Source organism: Cervus elaphus, chromosome 7 (genome assembly GCF_910594005.1).
Source record: "Cervus elaphus chromosome 7, mCerEla1.1, whole genome shotgun sequence".
Classification (NCBI taxonomy): Eukaryota; Metazoa; Chordata; class Mammalia; order Artiodactyla; family Cervidae; genus Cervus; species Cervus elaphus.
In genome coordinates this window covers 11,312,421-11,338,607 of record NC_057821.1, presented here as the reverse complement: position 1 = coordinate 11,338,607, position 26,187 = coordinate 11,312,421, and the positions used below count along the sequence as shown (strand labels likewise).

At 38.9% G+C, this 26,187-nt stretch overlaps 1 protein-coding gene across 3 annotated transcripts in view; it reads right to left on the bottom strand.

Annotated features, from left to right (window-relative positions):
- MAPK14 (mitogen-activated protein kinase 14) overlaps positions 1–26,187 on the bottom strand; it is a 75,026-nt gene that overhangs the window by 8,536 nt on the left and 40,303 nt on the right. Inside the window, exons 4-10 of one of the 3 annotated variants that reach the window (XM_043907294.1) lie at positions 20,049–20,160; positions 19,224–19,253; positions 18,854–18,901; positions 17,346–17,460; positions 16,717–16,788; positions 2,570–2,649; positions 214–292 (exon numbers count right to left, since the gene is read on the bottom strand). In XM_043907294.1, the coding sequence (XP_043763229.1) occupies positions 214–292; positions 2,570–2,649; positions 16,717–16,788; positions 17,346–17,460; positions 18,854–18,901; positions 19,224–19,253; positions 20,049–20,160 (536 nt within the window). Of the gene's footprint in view, positions 1–213; positions 293–2,569; positions 2,650–6,352; positions 6,433–16,716; positions 16,789–17,345; positions 17,461–18,853; positions 18,902–19,223; positions 19,254–20,048; positions 20,161–26,187 lie in introns of all 3 variants that reach the window. The other 2 variants (XM_043907293.1, XM_043907295.1) reach the window with 2 other exon arrangements.

The following is a 26,187-nucleotide window of genomic DNA, read 5'->3' as shown; positions in this document are numbered from 1 at the left end:
TTCCCGCTTATTTCCCCCATCAAATTCTGTGATCATAATTTAAATGATATAAGCATGTCATGAGATAAACAACCTGACAGTACAAACATGGATAACATAGCATTATTTATCACCTTCTGAGATTTAATTAACAGTACATATTTAGTCAAAAGGATCCCTAACTTATGTCACAGCCAACTCAATATCCATAAGACGAGGATACAGTCAACTTACCCAAGGGATTGGCACCAATAAATACATTTGCAAAGTTCATCTTCGGCATCTGCGTCAAAGACTGAATGTAGTTTCTTGCCTGCAAAACAAAGGGTTTTCAAAATGGCTTTGTTCAATATTTTTACTGCTCTCAAAGATTCCTGGTCCTGTCATAGAGCAAGTGTTAACTGACAAAGTCTGCTAGCTTCAATGTTTATGAATGTTGTTGATATTCATCACAGACTTCTCTCTCCCGCCATCCTAACCTTCTTATTTACCATCATCATCTTCATTTATTCCTGCTCTAACACAGTTAAATTTCAAGTAAACAAAAGTGCTAACCAGCTACGTTCCCATTCATTAGCATTCTGGTCACATGATCAGAAGTTTAAAACAATGAGGCCAAGATTCCTGAGAAGTAGCCCTTCCTGAGACAGTCTTCCTTAGCTGAAGTTGGCATAGGGTTTAGTGTTCCCAAAGAAAGTCTAAGATCAACCATCTTTTGATGAGCTGATCTTATCAGGGACTCTCAGTATATTAAAAGGATGTCAGTATTAAACCTTGTTAGCAAAATATTTTTGGTAACAAGGAAATAAACATAAGCTTTATATTATGCTAAGAGGTTCAAACACATTTTAAAAAAATACTAAACCAACTTAATAAACATAATAAAGAATAGCGGATTATAAGTTACACAGCTTAGGCAGAAATCTTTCCCCTACCACTTATAAGATACGTCTTCTTGGGCAAGTCTTAACTAGTGTATCAATGACCTCATCTTTAAAATATTAATATTACTATTAGATATTAGTATTTGGCTTGCCTATATCATATGGTTATCATGATACTCAAGCAAGATAAAACTAGTGAGAGAGCTTCCAACTAAAATTTTGACACAAAAGAACATTTATATACAAATTCAGATTTTATAATGTTTGGTTCTTGGGGTGGGACAGACTTGAATTACTTACTCTCTTTTAAGTCTTGAGCTCTTCATCTATAAAGTGGGATTAACAATAGTGCCAACCTCAAAGGGCAGGAGAGAGGACTTGTGATAACAAACCAATACCCTCCTTAGCACCATACTTGGGTTCAGAGGGAGAGCTCAAATAAACATCAGCTGTTATCACTGTTGCCTTTAGAAAGGAAAGCCTGCTCTCATTTTCTAAGGATGTTTCAACTTGATAATTTCTGGACTTTATTCTAAGGAACTCAAGGTGCTAAAATACCCTCAAGGGCTGATAGCTCTAAATAAAGGCAAAAATATACACACACATAAAAAGATCAGAAAAAATTCTAGCTGCTAGGGCAACTTCACCTTCTTTTTAAATTTTTAAAAATTTACATATATATAAAAATTAGATCACTAATATTAATATATGTAGTATTAGTTTAAGGTCTGTAACAGTGATTCAAACTTTTTAGAAATTATATTCCATGTAGAGTTATGCTATATTTCCTATCCTTATAGCTTTCTTTTATACACAGTAGTTTGTTCCTCTTAATAACTTCACCTTCTTAAACACTGCATGCAGAGCTAACAGGAGAGGCCCACTTTGAGAAGCAGCTGAGAATCTTTTCAATTTGAAAAGAAAGCTCTAGGAATTGAATTATTGACAAGCCTGTTATCCCTTCCTACGTGAGCATGTAGATAAGAGAAGAAAGGGAAAACAGAGGTGAGAGAGACCATGTCATACATAGAACAGTCTTACCTCTAATAAGATAAATAAAAAGACTACCTGAATAAAGCCATGTGGCTAACCTGATTCCCAAAAAGATTAAGGACATCTTACAAAGAAGTGCCCCAGTCACCTCTGATGGTAAAAGTAGGCTTAGGTTAAGTAGTCAAGCATTGGTAAAAAAAAAAAAAAGGCACCTAACCCTCTCTAAGTGTTCCTAGTTTTCTACATTATTTGCATATTTTATTTTAAATATAGAACTTTTCAGCATTAGATATTTTATAGGTGTTTTAAAATAAAGGCTCTTGTTTTGGTCATTAAGAAAATGGATAAATAGGAAAATGTGCTAATGGCCTTCAGTTAATACACCTCCAATCAAAAATTATTCGATGGTAGCATACCCTGACTGTAGGCATAGGACCTTAGGAAAACACAAACCTCCTCTTGAGCACTAAATTCATAAATAACATCATTTTCTATGTACAAGCCTATAAATCATATTCTCCATTCACAGGACTGGGTGACATTTTAATCCCAAACGTCAAGTCTTGTAATAGCACATAGTCATTGCCTTAGTCGCCCTAGAGGCGCATGCAAACATTCAGTGACGTTACAATCTGTGTTGGTTATACAGTGGCAATAAAATGCGAATGTGGCCTTCTGAATTAGATACTCCTCAACAGTCAATGTGTTCTCACCTCATGGCTTGGCATCCTGTTAATGAGATAAGCAGGGGGAGTCCCCGTCAGACGCATAATCTGCTGAAGCTGGTTAATATCTTAAGATGCCTAGTCAAGGGCATTGTTAAGCATACAGTGCAAAAAATAACTTTCAACTCAAAAAGTTTTAGAAAAGGCCAAAAAGCCACCCCCAAACAAAAAATCTACTCCCACCCACCCCACCCACCCCAGGTCAGGGCCCAAGGCTGCATGTGAAAGCATGCATCCGTGAATGGCATGAGAGTTAGTAGCCATGGAGCCAGTGATGGGCCAAGTGGAGAAGAAAAACTTTTTTTTGGTTTTAGCATGATCTTTAACATGAAATATTTACGCTCCCTGGAAAGAGACTGCCCCTTGACCCGGGATGCCAGCCAGAGAACTGTTTCCAAGTACTGATGGCCACAACCTGTTTGCTTGTGGGGTAAATGAAGAGGATTCAGAACATTTTGATCCAACTTCAGACAAAATAAAATGTCCAGTGTAACCATTTCAGGTACAGGTTAAATTTCTGTGGCACAGGTTCTGGTGATTCTCTAAAATACCACCCCTCCTTAATGTAAGACCAAGGTGGTATGTGTGTTGACACACAAGGCCAAGCTTTAAAGACAGTAGTTAGTGATACATTTAAAATACATGCCACAAACACACAGTGTAAGTGAAGGGGAAGTGGGGGGAAAATGAGAAGCTAACAGCAGAGACAAAACAGAAGTCACAGCTGCCGACGGTATTACAGCATGCCACAATGATTTCTCCCACAAGTCTCTTTAACAGGTGAACAGACTGACTTCGCTTGAAAAATATCTGGGAGGAAGCTGGCAAAACACTGAGTATCTGATCTGACAAAGGCAGAACTCTGAGGTTTTCCCAATGCATGCGGACATAGGTACACTGCACTCTCAGCTTCTCTCTTTTAGCTGGCCCATTAATTTTAACACAAGCACAGGAACTGAGTGGTGGGATTTTTAAAATCCTCAGCACAATAAAAACCTTTTCATATCCCCTTTCTTGGTATTTATTAATTCCCTCCTTCTCTAGCACCATTTTCAGTAAGTACTGTAATCAAATAATTTCACTTCTTTGTGGCTTCTCTCAATGATCTTTCCAGTTGAGCTCATCCTCAGAACTTAAATTCCTTAGTGGTCAGATTACTACAAACACATGTTTAAGGCTGGCTGTTAGGAAAGAGCTGGAGCCATGGCTCCACCCTGCCTCTCATGCTCCCTGGCCCAAAGACAGGCCAGCAAATCCAAAAGATGGTGTGAAGTTCTTCTAACATTCTCAATAAATTCAGGTTTACCTCTAAACAAATTACATAACAAACAGTACTCTGCATGCTAAGAGAAAGAAACAAAAGGGGGTCACTAACTAAGCCAGCAATAGTAATATCAGCTGTGTTTTAAAACGCTGAAATCCTGCCACCTTTCTCTTCTTTTCTGTGAACAATAACTTGGTCTGTACATTTCCGTGTTTTTGGTTTTTTTTTTTATCTTCTTTAGTCAAATAGGTTATTATATCCCCTTTTTGTCAGGAGTTCAGGAAGGAAATATTTTCAGCAAAAATTTGGAGAGTGAGTCAGTGAAAGGGCTTTTGTTTTCTTCATATGATTTATTTTTTATTTTTGTCCTTTCACTGATTACTATAGGTATTGGGTCACCAACCAAAAAATATTCTCTGGACATCCATAATGACTCATTTACCCTCTTTCTTATAGCACATTCTAATTTATTCTCAGTCAGTCCAACTATTACTATACTCTCTTACTCAGAATGTTCTTGTATTTATTGACTGAATTCCATCAATCAATAATAATGGCATCACTTCACTACTTTTCAGGAGTAAGGAAAATAGCTATTGGCTTTCTCGGTTTACTACATTCCTTCACTAATACGTTTTTCTTTTCATGTTGAAAAGCTTTAAACAATTTTACTCACTTGGCTTTGCTATTTAGACATCATGTTTCACACATCACATGCTTCTAAGATAAACTGGTACTTGAGCAGTATTACTAACATCAAATTAATCTTGTCTACTCTTTTCAATGTTTAGTTTTTGTGCACTCACCGTAAGGGAAAAAAACACATTTTCTTATTCCTATACTCAGTGCAATGTTATTTAACTTCTGTATTCTGATACTCAATTTTATTAAGCTCAACTCTATGTGAGAGATGTTGAAATGTATGATGCACTCTATTTCACATAAATACATTTCATTATTAGGGCAGGCAATTAAAAAAAATGTTTACAACAGGTAAATATTATCATTTTATACCCACCCTTTTTCTTCTGACTAACAGCACATATCTATAGGGCAGATGGCTAAGGGTGGGTGAGAAGACTGAGAAAGAGCTGCTAGTGGCCATCCCCAGACAGAGGATGCATTTGCTATCTCCATCTCATGAGGCTATTCAGTAATAAACTGAGCTCCACCCTACTCCCTTGCCCCCTTGTCCTATTAGACAATCTTTCTAAGCAAAAGCATTTAAAACAAAAAGGCACCATCCTCTCTAAGCATCATCTCATCTCTTCTTTGATTCATTCCAATCCAGCTCCTGCATTTCAAAAAGCAAAAAGAAAACACTCCTTCTGGCTGACACTCTGGTCAATAACTCTGACAATGACTTTCAAAACAGTGTGCAATCGCATGAGATTAAGGTCTAGGACATGCTATCAGAACATCTGGGATATAAACTCGGCTCTGCCAAGTGACGTGGTGCGTGACTTGGGCAAGTCCCAGTCTCCCTGTGCTTTGGCTTCCTCATCTTAAATCAGTGAAACAAATGAAAAGCCTGCCTCTGGCTACCCAGCAGGCTTTCCAACAGGGCAAAGGAATCCTTCAGTCAGAAACGCTGGGAGGAGAACCCAGGAGGCAGCACTGTAACCTGGCCTCACAGCTCTTTTTCCCTTTTATCCAACTGCCTGGCAGCAGACAGATGGGCAACGGGAGAAAGACTGGGCTTTCCTCATTTCTCTCACGTCTGTGGCCCAAGAAAATGACCAACAGTAGGAGCCAAAGTAAGCCAGAGTCACATTCCCATGGCTTCCCTCTAAATGCCTCCTTAGAAGCAGGAAGGCATTAGCTCCAAAGCTTTTTCTCAGGGTACTCAAACTTGTAATTACACAGGCAGGCTGTGGGAGAAGGATTTACAACCCTCATCCTGTGGATCCGAGGTGTCAGGAGTGGGGATGTTACCTCTGATGGTCTGGAGACGGGGTAGACACAGACCCCTGTGGAGGACAGACACCTCACACAGGATGTACATGTTGTCTATTCTAAAGCAATAAAAAGCAAGTAACTTCTGGAAAAGGGCAAGAGAGTGCAGGCAACGCACTCTTCATTCTTTTCGTGATAAAGCCAGACTGATACACGGTAAAGCTCATGCTTTGAGGATAAATACTAACCAAAAAAGTGAAAGGAACCCTTGAGTGAAACTTTGAGAAAGATGATGTCAGGGCTGGAGAATGGAGACAACAAATTTTCCATCTCCTGGAATGAATCAGAATCTCAGATCTCACTTACTGTGATCGTACTGCCCAACACAAGCTCCCATGCTCTAGTACTGTACCCAGAGAGAGAGAGAGAAAACAAAACACACTCATGCATGTGAGCAGGCAGGTACACGTACACACACACCTCACCCTGGAGTCAGCACACAAAGGGCACATGTGCTTACAAACATACCCAGGTCAAAGTACAGACTGACAGAGGGAAGTGGCAGAGGCTCCCCAGCAGGGCAGATAATTACAATCAAGGCATCAACTCACAGACTCTGAGGAGATTTTCTTCAAAAGCTCAGCCCCTGGGGTTCCAACGAGTCTTAAAATGAGCTTCAACTGATCAATATCTAATGGTGGACTATAAAGGAAAATGTTGGGACAAAATAAAAATGAAAAGCAAACAAAACAAACAAACAAAATACCCCAATAACAAAAACTTAAAACCCCAAACCAAGCCAAAATGGTGAATTCATCTAGGTCAAGGTTTCTGCAGGACGGTCACTTCAAGTAGAACATGCTCCTCCTGTACAAAGTTTCAAAAGCTACCACACACATACCCGACTTGTATTTATTTTGTGCATCTGTCAACATCCCCTGTCAGTAGAGTTAAGCAGCTGTGGCTGGGTACTTAGCTGCCAAAGACAGCAGGTGAAAACGTAAAAGCAGCACTCAGTCCATACGCTCAGCCCACACCTACCTCCTTCCCTTCCACCGAAGCACCAGCAGCCAGTCAAGCAAAGGACACGAGTCAGCAGAGGGCCACAGAGAAGAAAGCAGCAGAGAGCACAGGAGTGAGGGATATACACAAGCCTACCTGTGAACACTCCTCTAAGGCGTGACCCAGGGCGCCTGTAACATGACAGGCTGCACGACCTGCAAAGGTCCCAGGGCCTAACCAGTTGGGATGCCCTCCCGAGAACCTCTCCTGGCTGTGGCAGGCAGGGGTCTGTGAGCGACAGTGGCCAGCAGAGGGCCCCACCACCCCACTGCAGCACAGGTCCTTCAGGAGTGCGGCAGTAACACAGAACGTAAGGCTTCGACCTTACATAAATGCGCTGACAAACCTCACACCCCCCCAGAGCTCTTCATAATAGGCCACAACACCCAAGCCTTTACTGTGTCGCCAACTCTTCTATGCATACTCACTATGCATGTGCATGTACTGACCAGAAATCAGAAACTTTCCACTTATTCTGCTTTTAGCCTTGCCTAAAAAGCTAAAAGGAGAAAAAAAAATCTTGTAAAATAGCTCTCAGTATTTTTTTTATGGAAACTTGAATGTTATCCATGTCTATACTGATATTCAGAGGGAAAAGGAAGAGAGGATGACGATCTCCTGACTCTTGTCATAAAAAAACCCGTCAGGTTTTGCAGGATTAGCTCGTTCTCAACTTCGGGCCTCAGCTTAACCTTCACTTCCTCAGAGAAGCTTCCCCTACGCTACAGAAGAGGCACTGCCTTCCTGGTCACCCTCCATCTCGGCACAACGCTTGAGCTCCTCACAATCCATAGCTGCTTTGTTTGCTTACTGTCTGTCACCTCTACTGACCTGAGAGAGGGGCTACTCTGCCTGTTCACCACTTGTCCCCAGTGCTCAGATTCTCATCTGCTACATGCTGAGCACTCAAAATATTTGAGAAGGTACAGCAGGATGGAGAGGAGGGAGAAGGGAAGAAAAGACTTCTGTTTATGATTAGAAATATGAAGGCAGCACAGTGTAAAAGATAATGGCCACTGTGAGCCATAGTTGCCGGAGTTACAGGAATTGATTACGCAATAATAGCTTGCCCTATTCTTTTCTCCCCTCCAGATATGAAATTGGCTTAAATGCAAGAAAATTCTAGACAAGAGTCAGCAAACCTCAATCTTGCTGTCTGTTTTGAAAATAAAGCTGTACTGGAACACAACCCTGCCCATTTGTTTATGGACTGTCTATGGCTACTTTCACCTTATGTGGGAGAACTGGGTGGTTACAACAGAAACTGTATGGTTCCCAAAGCCTAAAATATTTACCACGTGGCCCTTTAAGTAAAAGTTTTTAGAGTCCTATCCCAGACCCAAACAATATGTTCTATAAAAAAATAAATTAAAATCAAGTCCACTCACAGAAGGGCTTCTGTGGTGGCTCAGATGATAAAGAATCTGCCAGCAATGCAGGAGACACAGGTTTGATCCCTGGGTCAGGAAAATCCCCTGGAGGAGGGAATGGCTACCCACTCCAGTATTCTTGCCTGGAGAATCCCATGGACAGAGGAGCCCACTCACAGAAGTTACTTCTGAATTAAGAACAGTAGAGAATAACATTATAAATCAACTATACTCCAATATAAAATAAAAATTAAATTAGAAAAAAAAGAATAGGAGAGAATTTTATTCTTTGCAGGGGGAAAAAATCAATGAGTTCTGGAGGCTAAAATTTCAATACTGAGGGAAAAAACTGAACTACTTTAAAGAGTCAAGTTTTATGCCCCCACTGAGGAAGACTCTGGGCTGTGGCTTTCTCAAGAGTCTTACCTTCACCTTGAAAAGTAAGCCACTCCTACTGGTCACAGTGGTCATGATCTGGGGGACCCCATGTCCTTTTCCCACCTCAGCCAGTAAGAAACAATCTCAGGGCTGAAGAATAAAGCCCTGAATTCTCAACTTCAAGTCACAAACAGCAATACTCTCCATTCTCCCCTCCTACCAAACCTTTTCTCTCCTTACTTACTTTTCAAAAGGCCTGCTCAAACAAGAACTCTGCCATGAAGTCTTCCTGGGTATCTCGAGCTTGAATTAATCTCTGCTTCTTCTCCATAACTTATTTATACTCTATTATAGTATCTGCATCACTCTGTCTTGTTTTATAAGCAGAGAACAGACAATTCATTCAAACGACTCCTATAACTCACGTTCTGCTAAGTATGATCATTCTAGTTTGGCGGACAGGTACCATCTTATCTTTAGCACCTTCCACTGAATAGCTCAACAAATATTAACTTGAACGGTCTTCCTGTAATAAGACTTTTCAAAGCAGCTCCACCCCTCTGTCTTGCCCTCAAAAATCTAGAATGACTACTCTAGTGGGAAGTCTATATATATACAAAAAAAGGTATGAAAAGTTGCTTCATTTCATATGCAAACGCTCAACTTAAATGCTTACACTATAAAGAGTACACAAATACAGTGCGATGACAGCATATAAGGGGTACAGATAAACAGAGTTGGTACAGCATGACAGTCGATACTTAGGAGATTAGTAAACACAGTGCAAAATAAAAACCTACTTAGTAGCTAAAAGCACTTGCATCAAGAAAGTCAAAGCTGCAAACTTCAGAAGAAATCACCATTGGTTCTCCAAGAGCTGGCAAATCCATTGAAATACAGGTCAGTCTTCCAATAATACCAGCTACTGTAAGGCCACTATAATTTGTCCAGGCAGTTAAGGCCAGAAGGAACTTCAAGTAACTATATAAGCAGAGCAAAGCAAAACTTATCACATTATGACATATTAGTTATTTCCACAGCAAGCCATCCTTCTTACCACGTTTAACCCCGTTTTTCCCTAGATAGCAGATTATTTTACTGGTAGTTAAAAATGTGTTATAAAACTGTAATAAAAATAAATAAAATAAAATTGTAATAATCACAATGTCAAAATTTTAATTATAAATCTCCTGATTCTTCCTTAAACAACTTAGGCCTAAGGTTACTCTTTAGGTCCTCTGTAACAAAAGTAAGAGGTAGCCAGAATGAGTAGGTGAGGGAAAAAACCTAAGGGTAATGGGTTATTTGGAAGAAAGTAAAAGAGAGATAATCTACTCACTTCTAAGTGTTCCAGGCAACTCCCAGGAGATTTCTGTAGGCCAGAGAGTTGAAGATACCGAGAGGTAGGCCAAGTCCCATTCTAGTCCATCCTGTCTGTCACCAGAACAATTTCCAGAGGCCAGTATTCCACCTTTGCCTCGTGGATTTTTTTAAAACTGCTGCTCTTAAGCAGCCGTAGTCTCAGGTTCTACAAATGGTCCTTTTAATTTATCTATTTTGATACCGCTTATGAGCTGCACTTTTAAAAAAAATCCATGAGGCAAAGGTGGAACACTAGCCTGTGGAAATTCTTCTGGTGACAGACAGGATGGACTAGAATGGGACTTAGCCTACTTCCTTCTCTTCTCAGTCATCAATAGTCATTTTCACTGTCATACAAGGAAGATTTCTTAAGGTGCTTTAGGTTTGTGGAGAAACCTGAGAATTCCAGCCTTTTCAAATGGGGGAATATAATCTCAAGTTAGAGAAGAAAAGGCAAGAAGTAACCTAATATTTTTCTTCTTCAACATTAGGATACTTGCTTTTAGTGTCTGAAGGAAAACTGTTGTTGTTGTTTTTAATGAGAAGCTATTTGAAACCAACGTCTGAAAGAGAGGGGTACATGTGACAGGAAGGGATATACCAGAAGTTTTGGCTCTGCTAGCAATATTTTATCTTGTAATCTGGGCTACATATTACACATATGTTCATTTATTATTCCTAGTCTTTTTGTATGTCTGAAGTAGTTCATAAAATGTTTGAAAAAAAATCAAAAGAAGAAATAAATGAACTAGAATTAAGGAGCAAATTTAATACAGAGAAAATTCATTATGGAGTAGGGCAGCAAGCTGATGGCAAAAACCCCATTATCTTAGTTAATGTCTTAAGAGTACCATTTCTATAAAAATGAAAGAAGGAAAGAAAAGTTTTACACACGAAGGAAATTCATTTGATTACCTAGAAAAGGAAAACAACAGTGAGCCAAGGCTGAGACTTCTGGAAGGGAAAACAGTATTTGACAGGTTATAGGGCTATGAAACTCTAATCTCTTCCTTAGGCTGCAGACTGTTAAACATTAGTAGTAACATTTCCTAACTGGCTTACTCTTTTCAGAGCCAGTGGCTTTTGAAATAAGTTAGCACTACACCTGAAGAACACATTCTGTGTCCTCACTCTCTTCTAATATAAAGTTCGCTCAGGTGTGTTCACTCGATATATATATATATATATATATATATATATTATATATATACACCTAGTCAACTAGACTAATGAGGAAGGGCTCCATTCTTAAATATAATTAACTTTAAGACAAAAATTAGTGTATCTTATCTCTTTAGGGAAATGCTAAGGATTATTAACAACTAGTAACAAAGGAATCTTGGGAATTCCCTGGAGTCCAGTGGTTAGGACTTGCACTTTCACTGCTGGGGCCTGGGTTCGATCCCCTATAGTTGGGGAACTAAGATCCTGCAAGCCATGTGACCTAAAAAGAAAATTCTATCAAGAAGACTAATCACAGAGGAAAAAAAGAGAGAGAAAAAAGCAGAGTGGGAAGATGAGTTGTAAAGATCTAAAACTGCATAAAATATCAATAGTCACAGGTGATTAAATTTAAATGTAATCTAAATAAAATCTAATAAAATTTAAAATCCAGATCATCACTCATAAAACTATGAATAGAACTCCTTGCCATGATAAAGAGTATTTATGAAAAATGCAGAGCTAAAATTATACTCAGTGGTGAAAGACTGAAGGATAAGAAGAGGACAAAGCTGCCCACTTTCACTACAGCTCTTCAACCCCGTGCTGGAAGTTCTAACTAGAGAAATTATATAAGAGAAAAAAAAACAAAAGCATCTAAACTGGAAACGAAGAAGTAAACTCTCTATTTGCAGATGACATGATCTTACATGTAGAAAAACCAAAGAATCCACAAGAAAGCTATCAGAGTTCTCAGCTTTCAACTGTGCAAAGTTGCAGGGTACATCATCAACAAATAAAAATCAGTTGAGTTTTTTATACACCAACAATGAACAAATCAAAACGAAAATTAAGAAAGCAATTCCATTTAAAATAGCATCTTACAGATGCTAGGAAAATACCTAAGAATAAATTTAACTAAGGAGGTAAAAAACTTGTCCACTGAAAATTATAAAACATCACTGAAAGAAATATGCCGCAGAGCAACCAAGTCCACGTGCCACAACTATTAAGCTTGTGCTCTCCTGCCCGGGAGCCACAACTACTAGGCCATGTGCAGTAACTACTGAAGCCTGTATGCCCCAGAGCCCAGGCTCTGCAACGAGAAGCCCCCACACACACAGAGTAGCCCCCACTGTCAGCAACTAGAGAAAAGCCAGTGCAGCAGCAAATACCTAGCACAGTCAAAAATAATAAATAAATAAAATTCAGCCTTCTTTGCAGACATGTTTAAAGCCTATCCTCAAATTCATATAAAATTATAAGGGAGCCAAAGTGCCCCCGCAAAAAAACAATCTTGAAAATGAGAACAAAGTTGAAGGACTGACTGACTATAAAGCTACCATAATCAAAGCAGTGTGGTACTGCTAAAAGGGTAGATACATGGACCAATGGAACAGAATTGATCTTTGACGAGGGTGCCAAACCTATTCAATGGAAGAAAAAAATGATTTTCAAAAAATGGTCCTGGGACACTGAATGTCCATATGCAAAAGTATAAAGCTGGACCCCAACCTCACATCACGTACAAAAATTAACTCAAAATGAATTAGAAACCTAAGTATAGGAGATACACACATAAAATTCTTAGTAGAAAATGCAGTAAATCTTCACAACCTTGAATTTGGTAATACACTCTTAGAAATGACACCAAAAACATGAACACAAAAGAAAAAATATGTTGGAACTTCATCAAAAAAACTTTCGTACATCAAACGATATTATTTAAAAAATGAATAGGCAGCCCACAAAATGGGAGAAAATATTTGCATATCACATATCTGGTGAAGGCTTAATATATAGAATATATAAAAAACTCCTAAAACTCAACAACAAAAAGACAACCCAATTAAAAGGTGGGTAAAAGTCTCAAACAAATATTTTTCCAAAGACATACCAACAGTAAACAAAGGAAAAGATCCTCAACATCATTAGTCATTAAGGAAATGCAAATGAAAACCACAAAGAGATTGCACTTGGTATCTCTAGGATGGCTATAATTTTAAAAAGCGGGATGGAAGGAAGAAACAACTGCTGGTGAAGATGTGGAGAAACTGCCCATACATCACTGGTGGGCATGTAAAACGGCGAAACTGCTGTGAGGAACAATGACTGCTCTGCTCCTCAGAAAGTTACACACAGAGTAACCTCATGACCCAACAATTCCACTCCTAGATACACAGCCGACAGAAGCGAGAGGAGGAACTCAGAGAGGTACCTGTACGTTAGTGTTCACTCTAGCACTATTCGCAACAGCCAAAAGGTGGAAACTACCAAGTGTCTATAAACATATGAATGGATAAATAAAATACGGTATAGCCACACAATGGAATAGTATTCAGTCATAAAAAAGAATGAAGTTCTGATCCATGCTACAATATGGATGAACCCTGAAAACATGCTAAGTGAAATAATTCAGACACAAGAACACAAATATTGTGTGAGCCCACTTAATATTAAATATTTAGAATAAACAAATTCATAGAGACAGAAAGCAGAAGAGAGGTATGAGAGGCTGTAAGAGGGACTAGGAAGTTTTTGTTTAATGGGTGCAGCTTCTGTTTGGGGTGATGAAAATGTTTTGGACATAGACAGTGGTGGTAGATGCACAATTTTATGAATGTAATTAGTGCCACTAGGTTGTATACTTTAAAAGGATTAAGATGGGAAATTTCATGTTGTTTATTTTACCACAATAAAAAAAATAAAGTGGCAAATTATATGTGAAAACACTTGACTGCAAAAATATTTTTAATTCAGCTTCTAAGTTCCACTGGCCACATTTTAAGTGTTCTATAGCCACATGTGGCTGGTAGCTACCAACCACCATATTGAACAGTACATACATAAACCACTTGTAAGACCACAGAAAGTTCTATTAGATAGTTCTTATCTAGAAGCTAAAACCACCAGTTCCAAATGCAAGATGAATAATAAATGAGGAAAACAGGGAGCAAACTGTGTACTCAAGTAAAGAGCACACTCTAGAGGATTCCTTGGCATTCAGCTGCGTTTTAAAATCATAAATAAGCAGTAGCTGTGTGCCTTTCTGAGCAACAGAAGAATGTGTGGGGCCAGCACATTTTGCAAAGGTTTTAAGAAAATGAGTTTTAGAAATCAGGAGAACAGGCATCAAATAGAATATTGGAAAGAAATGGAGACCTGAGGCAGATAGATTTGTATCTATCTTTTCTGGGCTCTTATAACTTCCTCATCTATAAAAACAGGGGGCCCGACTAGATGTTTTTTAGCATCTTTTAGATCCCCAAGTGGATAATTCTAGATTCTTAACTTTTATCTCATTGGTACCTAAAAAAAAAGGAAGAACTACTACGTAACTTTCAGTCTGAACGATTACAACTAAAATTCAACTTGGTTAAACTCCAGTTGTACTCAACACTGGATGCACACTAGAATCAACTGGGGACTTGAAAAAGCAACAGAAAGCACTTTCCTCTCCCCTTGTCAGGCAATCAAAGCTACATCCACACAGATAGCAACTGACAAGAAGGGAGTTATGTATATTACAAATACAAATCTTCCAAATTTAAGTTTCCTGATCCAGGAGAACATCTGCCTGAAAAGGAGCCAAGTAAAAAAGAAACTGTATTACTAAAATAAAAATTCTGAAAAGAATTCTCATGTGTTAAAAAGAGAATCTCCTAGTAAAAAGCTTAAATGCTAGGTTTTCTACCTAAAGCTCATAGAGGGAAAAGAAGTATGCATAAAAAGGAACACTTCTTACAGAGGCTGAAAGTTAGCATTTTAAAAGGGTCAATCCATCAGTAGGCACTTGTTACTGAGACAGAACCAAAGGCACACACAACTGCTTTGAAACCTTTATACCAGTAGCCTATCAAGGGGATCCATCAATTACTATCTGTTAAAAATTTTAAATAAAACAAAAAAACATAGCCTTTAATGATTTATAAGTAGACAATAAAGTGGGAAAATGAAGGGAGAAACTCTTCCCAAAGATCACTGATGAGGATGATGGCTAACATCTACTGGCAGGCCCTGTTCTGAGTCCCTTCCAGATCATCTCACTGAATTCTCACATGAAGTATGTACTATTATCAGTATTTTACAGTTAGGGAAACCAAGAGACTGAGGTTAGACAACCTGCTCAAAGTCAGGGCCAGAAGTAAAAGAGCTAAGTAATACCAACCCTGGAAGTCTGATTGCAGAACATGTGCTCTAAACTGGCACGCTTTACACTCCCTGTCTCTCCACCACTTTGTGTCTCTATGTAGGTACAAGCGTCTGCGACTGACTGTAGACAGAGATACAGGAATAAAGGAAAGGAAGGGGCAGGAGGAACAGAGGACATCAGAGCAGAATGCGCAGAAGACAGAGTAAAGAATGGGACACAGAGGAAAATGAAAATCATAAAATGTCCCTGATGCTCTTAGCTTAGACTATAATGTGCATGTCAAATTTCTAAGAAACAGGTATCAGGCAAATGAAACAAAGGACAAAGGGGAAACATTAGGTATTAAAATTAGAATCCGGGGATGAGAAGGAATAAGGTGAGCCATATAGGGAAATTATACTCTATCAATGCAGTAATATTCAGAGGGAAATGGACAGCTGAGGAAAGAGGCTTTTCAGTTCATTAGCAAAGCACATTCTAGCAGAAGATAGTGGGAATATGTGGACTGATGAAATGAACATCACAGTCACCCCAGAAGTATGATACCAACTGTAAGCCAGTAAACTGACACTATGGTTTATAAACTCAGTCTGTTTGCTTAGGTGAGATGCTAAAACAGCTTTTAGGTCTCTAATTGTGATAGAACACAGGAAACGGCAGCATCTCTAAATGCTCAATCAAACTGGTGGAGAGCGAGTCAAATGAATTTTACAAAAATCTTCAGATCTAATTCTTGATATAAATTTAAAAATTCTTTCTTGGCTAAACATCTTCCCCAAGTGGAACTGATGAGGGTTACGACAAATCACATTTTGATGATATTATCACTAAACTGTGAAGTGGGCATGCAGCAGATAGAAAAGAGACTAAAATAAAGAGATCATGATAAACTATGAACTAGACAATAAATCTGCAAGTGAATTAAAGTTTGGTTTCAATCTGGGATAAGAACAAAGTCATGCTGAGGGGAGACAAAGGTACACGACAGGGTGACCTTATCTTCTTGCTTTTGTTTGTTTTTAAGCAACAAATATAACAAGTCAGCAAGTATTTCATTACAAGGACCAAATACCGCCTTTTTAATATGTAAACCAAACATAAAAGCAAGATATGCCTGATTTATAAATGGTTATCTTGTGCTCACTGAGTGTTGGTACAAACAGACTTGACCAGTCATTGAGGTCTAGAACTTCTCACCAACACACTCAGTCCAGAATGGCTGTGGGAAGATTAATAAGGAATCTGCTGCAAAAAAGATGACATATGAAAGATTTTAAAGGTTTTCCAGATTATGAGGAATTTTTCCAAATCATAAAAGTAAATTGAAGCCTCTTTCTTGGCACGGCAAGATACTCCGCAGGAGGGCAGATCTCACAATGGACGACAGAAACAAGTAACTGAAAGTCCTTCCCAGAGGTAAAAGCGATACACTTCCATGGACACTACAATACAGACAATAAACAAGAACCCAAAACTTTTTAAAGGATACGGTCTGTACCAGGAAACAACGTTCTTCCAGTCAACAGCTCGGCCATTATGCATCCCACTGACCAAATATCAACTGGCAAAATTAAAGAGAAATAAAAGTATATACAAAGTCACTCTTACCAAACTTGGCTACAAATGGAACTACAACTAGGGCTGAAATACTCTAATTAATATTTAAGGTATCTGAAGTTCAACACTCATACTCAACATTTTTACAGAAATAAATAAGCTAAAACCTTCACCACAATTAAAGGGCTTCACAGGTGGGCTAAGTCAAAACACAGTTACGGCAAGAGAAATAAGCCGTTCACAAAGGGGCAGAGGTTTCTCGCTGGTAGAAATGGTGGATTCTCCCAAGTAATATTGAGAGTTAATATTATGAACCCAATGTCTTCAGGTAGAATATGAATATGAAAGAACATGTTCAAAATAAGTAAAAAGCCAATTAAATCACAGAGTCTGAAAAACCCTACTTTCTCTGAGCAACTGAAATATCTTCTTTTTGTAGACTTAAATGTTTCCTGAGGGAAGAAAAAGAATGTCCTTCTACTCCCCCATCTCCACTTCTGGGAACCCCAAATATACCTAACATGTATTAATAAGGCCCTAAGTAAGCAGTTCAAGGAGTACCTGTCTGGTTGTAATGCATCCAGTTCAGCATGATCTCAGGAGCCCTGTACCACCTGGTGGCCACATAGCCTGTCATTTCATCATCTGTATGTCGAGCCAGTCCGAAATCCAAGATCTAAGGGAGAGGACAGAAGCAGGCACTGAACAGTCCAACTCTCAAGGCTTGTAAAGCAGGAGGGAAAAAAACTGTAGTGCAAATTAAAAAGCAAGAACAACAAAGCATTTGCATAACATATTTCCAGGCCCATGCTTAAAATGCATGGGGAACACAGCAAGAACTTAAAAAAAAAAAAAGGAATTACAAAAAAAACAAAGCAAAAATGCCCTGCTTTTGCATTTACCCAAGAGCAATGAAAATATGTGTTCCACACAAACATGAATATTCATAGCAGCTTTACATAGCTCTGAACCGAAACTGAAGCACTTGTGTCTATCAGCTGTTTTGTTTACTTGTCAAGTTGTTTCTGACTTTTGCAATCCCATGGACTGTAGCCTGCCAGGCTCCTCAGTCCATGGTGTTTCCCAGATAAGGATACTGGAGAGGGTTGTCATTTTCTTCTCCAGGGGATCTTCCGACCCAGACCCAGGAATTGAACGCGTGTCTCCTGCACTGATAGGTGGGTTATTTATGGCTGAGTCACCAAGGAAGCCCTGTCTATAAATAGGTGATAGATAAACAAATTGTAGTATAGTCATAAAATGGATCTACTTGGCAACAAAAAGGAATAAACTACTGATACACACAATACAGATGGATCTCAATAATATTACACTAAGCAAAAGTCAGACACACACTGAAAAATACTGTATGATTCCACTCGTATAAAACTCCAGAAAAGACAAGTCTACTCTACAGTGTCAGAAAGCAGATCAGTGGTTGTCGGAAGTAGGGGTCGAAGGGTGGGGACTAGCTAGGAAGGGGCACAGGGAACTTTCTGGAGTGATGGACATGTTCTTTATCATAATTGTGTTGGTGGTTACAGAGCTATATAAATTTGTCATATGCACACTTAAAATGATGCATTTTATTGTAAATTTTGTTTCCAAAAAATTGAGTAAAATGAGAAATGAAACAAAGAAAAAAATTCCAGAGCTGCTTGCTCTTTATAGATTCTCTCTTATTTGAATTATTTTGAAAGAGTGGGTTTCTGCCTTTTTTTTCTCTTAGAAACTGATATAATCCCGTAAGTACCTCAAAAGGACTGCTTTCTAGATATTCATACTAGAATTCTCCTTTTTTATCACTAGTATATTAAATTTCTAATTTAACTTCATTTTAGAATGAAAAGAAGATACCTGATACTACCTTCAATATCACTCAAACTAAAGCTTACTAAATTTCCAGTTTAAATTTCAAAGTCTAATGATATTCCTAAGGACAATACAATATGAATTTCCAGATAAAAAGTCATGGCTTTATAAACTCATTCCCTTTATAAATTTGCCTGGTTAGTCAAACATATAATTACAAAGTGAAACAAACAATTACTAATGTCACTTCATCCTACCTTCAGCTCACAGTCTTCGTTCACAGCTAAATTACTAGGTTTTAGGTCCTAGGAAGCAAGAGGGGACAGGATCAACTTCATGATGCTTGGTAAATTCTCTCGCTAAAGGTAATGATGAAGAGCTAAACAGAAAAGACTTGATCCAGCTATAAACAATTTCCATTCTAGAGTCACTACCTAGTTCTAATTAGGTAAGTAGGTAACAAAACAAAACAAAACAAAAAACCTATACATCCTCATTCTTTAATTAGTTTAAACCTAAAGTAAAGTTGCAATCAGTCAATATTTCAATGGCTAAAATGCTTAGACTAGGATCTTGCTAACCTCCCCATCCACCATCCCAATTATGTAATCAAAACACAATACCTACCCTGTGAATTATGTCGGCTGAATGTATATACTGTGAAAAAGCACACACACATACAAAAAATAATCAGTGAAAGAAAAAGTTATCTCCAATCTCCTATCATGTTATATGACATGTCTGAAGTACATTTTTACTTTTTTATGATTCAATAAGAAATGTTAGGATTAAGAGCAGCATTAGAAATCAGAACACGTAATTATCAGTAGTCTATAATCTTATCATAACTATGATTTCTATACCATTAACTCTATTCACAGAGCTGGAGTATGAGTAAAATAGAGCTTTCAACCTATTTTCTAGTGGGTGCTCTAGAGCATAATAAGGACTCAAAGCTGCTAAATATTAAAGATGGTTTAATTTGAAAACATTGTTTATCTGCCCTTTCCACAGGGGCAGATAACCCCTTTGAGGATATTTTCCCCCCTTTTAACCCCCAAATTAACCCCTTTGAGGATATTTTCAAAGTTTCAACATGACACTCAACAGATATCAGATTACATCGAGAAATTATTATTATTGTTTAGATGTAATAATGAAGAGTCCTTAACTCTCAGACATGCCTATATAGAAGTATCAAGGGGGTGGAATGATATGAGGTCTAGACTTGCCTTAAAATAATCCAGGGTTTAGGGGAATATGAAAGGAACAAGATAGCTGTATGTTGGTAATTGTGGTTGCTGAGTAAACACAGGGGTTCATTATACTATGACTGTACTTGTGATTGTCCTATTTGAAATCTTCCGTAAGAAAAGTTTTGTTTGTTTTCCCTTAAGCCCTAAACAGGAGGGAGAGAGGGAGAATCCATTTCTCAAAGTTGTCAGTCCGTACCTTGAGACCTCTGAGGATCTGGTAGATGAGGAACTGAACGTGGTCATCCGTGAGCTTCTGGCATTTTACAATGTTGTTCAGATCTGCCCCCATGAGATGGGTCACCAGGTACCTAAAAATCAACGGAGAGTTAACACAATCATCCAGAACCCTAAGAAAGCTCTGATCTTCCTAAGACTATCAGAAGTCCACTCAATAAGTACCACAGTGACAGCTAAAAGCTTAGTAATGATTGATGGGGGGCTCATTTTCAACATCACTATTCTAACTTTACTGCCTGTCGTCTATTTTTCTAAAAATTTTTATACTTGTTCCAACTTGCCATCGTTTCCTAGGTTCTCTAAAGGAGAGAGAAGGGAAAAAAAAAAAGCAAGGACTTCCGTGGGGAGGGGGCGCTTCCCCGGTGGCTCAGTTGGTAAAGAATCTGCCCGCAATGCAGGAGACCTGGGTTCGATCCCTGGGTTGGGACGATCCCCTGGAGAAGGGCATGGCAAAGAGCACGGCAACCTACTCCAGTATTCTTGTCTGGAGAATACCACGGACACAGGAGCCTGGCAGGCTACTGTCCACAGGGTCACAAAGAGTCAGACACGACTGAATGACTAACACTTTCACACTTTCTGTGGTGGTAGAGTGGATGAAAATCTGCCTGCCAATGCAGGGGACGTGGGTTGGATCCTAGGCCCAGGAAGATCCCACATACTATGGGCAACTAAAGCCTGTGAGCCCTAACTACCGGAGCCTGCGTGCCTACAGCCTGCGCTCCACAGCAAGGGAAGCCACTACAATGAGAAGCTTGTGTATCACAATGAAGAACAGCACCTGCTCACAAGTAGAAAAAGTCCTAATGTAGCAACAAAGGCCCAGTGCAACCAAAAATAAAAGTAACTATTAAAGAAAAAAAAGAAAAGATGGAGATTAGAATGACATACATGTTTCCATCAGTTTTCTTAAAAACAGTATTACTGCATGAGAAATGTACACTATAACTAAGTGCACGGCCATATTTTTAAATCCACTGTTACATTTTCCACCTCATATTGCATGGTCTAAAATAGGAGTATCTTCAAATAAACTTATTTACAAAACAGAAACAGACTCACAGACATGGAAAACAAACTTATGATTACCAAAGGCAGGGGGGAGGGATAAATTAGGAGTTTTGGGATGAGCAGATACAAACTACTATATATATCTGAATCATTTTGCTGATACCAGAAACTAACACAACATTGTAAATCAACTATACTTTGGTTAAAAAAAATAAAAGTATCTTTAAATTTTCAGATTATAACCCTCCTTTTTTAGGAATGACTGGAAAAAGGATGCTGGCCACTGACAATATTCCTGCACTTACTTTTAATGAAATATTTTATCTACAAGTTAAGTCAGGCATTCTAGAACTTCTCCTCGCAGGTGCGGTGCTGGGTATTTTTCATCCTGTCCTCACATCACAGGATTAGGGAATGATCCCATTCAAGTCCAACAGGTTTACCACAGATATTCTCGATGCAATGCCCTACCCACTCATTACTGTATCACACTGCTATGGGAACATAAAAATCACAGTCAGTACTAAACAAGTGGAATTTTTAAAAATTCGGTTAGGTTTTATCTACTAGGAGAATCATTACCCATTCCTGAGGCAGAATGTATATCAGCTGAGCTATTAAAAAAGAGGTTGATTTCTCTTCAATTACTATTTTTTAAAATATATTATTTTTGTTTGTTTGTTTTAGGCCACCACATGGCTTACAGGATCTTAGTTCCCCAGCCAAGGATTGAACCCAGGGCCTTGGTAATGAAAGTGTGGATTCCTAACCACTGGATTGCCAGTGAATTCCATTTTTATTTTTCATAAATTTGGATGAAAAGAAACCAAGCCAGCAATTTAAATATACTATTAATGTCTTATATAGCTATATATGTGTATGACCTGTCTTTACACACACACACCCCCTACTATATTTATTACTTTCTTTCCTCAAACAAGAATTAATTTTCTTTTTTCTGTTTCTTAATTTCACTGTTTGCTATTATGGTCAGTTCACAATTTCATAAAGAGCAACAGAACTTAGCATAGATATAACCTTAAGTAAGATTTTAGCACTTCACACACATATATATATTTTAAAGATTTTTCATTATTTATTTATTGTATTTGTGGCTACACTGGGTCTTTGTTGCTGTGCATGGGCTTTCTCTGGCTGCAGTGAGCGAGGGCTACCCTCTTTGGTTGGGTGTGCAGGCCTCTCACTGTGGTGGCTTCTCTTGCTGCAGAACGTGGCCCTAGAGTACAGATGCAGTAGTCGTGGTGCACAGGCTTAGCTGCTCCATGGCATGCGGAAGCTTCCGGACCAGGGATCGAACCCATGTCCCCTGCAGTGCAAGGCAGATTCTTAACCACTGGACCAGCAGGGAAGTCCAGCACTTCATATTTTTACAGCTTGCATATTTGTTTATATTGCCTTGAGGAAAGATAACTCTAAATGTCATTTAAACTATGCTGGATGTTTTGAAATGTTTTCATAAAGGTTGTTCTGACTTAAGAGATGTTCCAAGCTCAACATAACATAACCAAAGGCATTAGTGCTTATTCCATGCCAACTACTATTTATTATGCCTGTGTCTCATACATTCTTCCCAACAACTCCGTAAGTTTCATTAGTATTACCATTTTGCAGAGGAAGAAACAGACAAAACAAGTATATATTATCTGTTCAAGGTTAAGAGGGTGGTCATGTCAGGGGCTGAATCCAAAACTGTTTGATCTCAAAGACCATGATCTTATATCACAGCCCATACAGCCTCCAAGTTCTTTTAGATGACACAGAATTTAAGTCAAGAGAATGATTTAAGTTTTACAAATACTGTAATATTCCATCCTAATCAGTCACTGTATTTTTAATCCCAAATTGATACACAATCCAGTGAATATGAGAACACCGTGAAAAACTGGTTAATACTGTGGAATCAAGACTTCTCTCAGAAAATCTGGGATAATAGTTGCCATACCCGTAATAAAAATTTGCAAAGCTCAGGTTAAGGAAAAGAGAATCTAACTTTTGTTTAATAAGACTGTTTTGCATATAATTACATTTTATGACATTGAATAGTGAGAGGGTTATTCTTTCAAGTTTCAAAAATATTTTATTTTTGAGGAGAAAAGGTAAACAAAAGAAACACTGTTCTATGTGATTCTAACTAGAATCCACCTTAATTTGTCTTGAAATAAAACCTAAAGATCTTAAGTCTCTAATGGAGTGCTGGCTCAGAAAGGTGTTAAGCAGTACCACCAAAGCAAACACAGTCATTCTCAGTCCAAGTATTGTGTTTAAATAGTTACCAACAACTCAAGAAATTCTGTACAGTCAGAAGACCACTGACTGCACAGCCTGAGAGAGGGTATGCTTTTGGTTGGAATATTCCACCACTACGTAATTCCCTTTAAATGCCCTCCCATCAGAGACCGCATCCATTTTATCACTAAAATTTCCAGACAGCGAGACTGTCAAGACATTATGTAAGTACATAAGGTTAATCAGTCTATACAGTAATAATTGTCAAACATTGCTGCTAGGCTCCAGTCAAACCAACTGAACCACATTATTCATGGCAGACCTGTCTGGCAGGAACTAACCTAATCACTACACGTTGTTTCCACGAAGCCCGGAAGACCAATCCAAGACAACCAATTGTCAAATTCCAACTCATCACATACAGAAAGGTTTTCGAAATAAATTTTGCAACAGTGGACAAAAGCAAGTGTCATGAAAAGTTACCGAATACTTACGGAAGACACGTCAACTTTCAAAAGTAGTGAACAAGGGAGTGGGAGGAAAATATAGGTAGGCACATTTTAAATAAGTCAATCCCAAAGGAGCATTAATAGATGCCACATAATTTCTACAGTATTAGTCCCTGGGAAGCAAATTTAATTACATTTTAGTCAAGACATGCCTATTATTGTTGGTGTTCATGCATGCGTGCATGCTAAGTGGCTTCAGTCATGTCTGACTCTTTCCGACCCTATGAACTGTAGCCCACCAGGCTCCTCTGTCCGTGGGGATTTTCCAGGCAGAATGCTGGAGTGGGTTGCCATGCCTTCCTTCAGGGGATCTTCCCAACCCAGGGATCAAACCTGTATCTCTTACGTCTCCAGCACTGGCAGGCAAGCGCCACCTGGGAAGCCCCATCGGTGTTCATACACTTCCAATAATTAAATCCGACCAACAGCTGGAAAGCTATTTAGTTCCCCTCCACATTTAAAAAGGAATTAAGTAAGTAGGACTTTTATTAGACTGAAGGCTGAAAATATGATTTCACAGCCTGATGATACAAATTCTGTTTGCCACTTTTCTTGGGAAGACGGTCTCCTTTAAACTTAAACTATAAAAAGCATAAATGATCATTTCTCAAAGTAAAATGTATTGTAACAAAACGGCAGAACTCTACAATAAGTGGTTTCCGGTACTCTCTAGACAGCACCCCTTTCAGAGCGTCATTTACTAATCACTTCTTGGAAAACATACAACTGCCAAGACTCCTGCCCTGCTGCCCCCACTTCCCGGCCTTTAAAGCATAATACAATCAGAAAGAACCTATGTAGAAAAAATCTATAGTTTGGCATTTCTACTTCTGTCAGCCCTATTTGACAAAGAAATTATCAGAAAGGGAAAGCAGCATATCCATATTAAAACGAAGTATTGAAAATAATCACAAGGATTGACAATTTGTAATGACATGCTTCTGAAATACATCCAATGATTCTTCGGTGAAAGCAGCAGATAGAGTGATTCTATAAAAATGAAAAATAGATCATCTCACTCTTCTCAAAAGGCTTCTCTTGCACTTAAAGACAAAATTCCTTTCAGCAGCAGATAAACCCACACATGAACCAGGATCGTGTTCCCAATAATCCTTCTCCTTTCTTCATCGCTTCTCTCCCCTGCTCTCACTTAGCTCCACACTGGCCTCCTCGCTCCAGCCGTGCAGGTCCCCTTGCTGCAACTCCAATACAGCATGCAGTCTTCTGCCTCAGGACCTTTGCACTGGCTCTTCCCTCTGCCTGGAGTGCTCTTCTCCCACACATATACAAGTCTAATCTTTGTATTTCTTCAAATTTTTCCCTAAAATTCACCTACTCAATGAGGTCTATCCTTCAGTTCAGTTCAGTCGCTCAGTCATGTCCGACTCTGTGACCCCATGAATTGCAGCACGCCAGGCCTCCCTGTCCATCACCAACTCCCAGAGTTTACTCAAACTCATGTCCATCGAGTCAGTGATGCCATCCAGCCATCTCATCCTCTGTTGTCCCCTTCTCCTCCTGCCCCCAACCCCTCCCAGCATCAGGGTCTTTTCTAATGAGTCAACTCTTCACATCAGGTGGCCAAAGTTCTGGAGTTTCAGCTTCAGCATCAATCCTTCCAATGAACACCCAGGACTGATTTCCTTTAGGATGGACTGGTTGGATCTCCTTGCAGTCCAAGGGACTCTCAAGAGTCTTCTCCAACACCACAGTTCAAAAGCATCAATTTTTGGGCACTCACCTTTCTTCACAGTCCAACTCTCACATCCATACATGACCACTGGAAAAACCATAGCCTTGACTAGACGGACCTTTGTGGACAAAGTAATGTCTCTGCTTTTTAATATGCTATCTAGGTTGGTCATAACTTTCCTTCCAAGGAGTAAGCATCTTTTTATTTCATGGCTGCAGTCACTATCTGCAGTGATTCTGGAGTCCCAAAAAATAGTCTGACACTGTTTCCCCATCTATTTCCCATGAGGTGATGGGACGAGATGCCATGATCTTAGTTTTCTGAATGTTGAGCTTTAAGCCAACTTTTTCACTCTCCTCTTTCACTTTCATCAAGAGGTTTTCAGTTCCTCTTCACTTTCTGCCATAAGGGTGGTGTCATCTGCATATCTGAGGTTATTGATATTTCTCCCAGCAATCTTGATTCCAGCTTGTGCTTCTTCCAGCCCAGCGTTTCTCATGATGTACTCTGCATATAAGCTAAATAAGCAGGGTGACAATATACAGCCTTGACTGTATTGTACTCCTTTTCCTATTTGGAGCCAGTCTGTTGGTCCATATCCAGTTCTAACTGTTGCTTCCTGACCTGCATATAGGTTT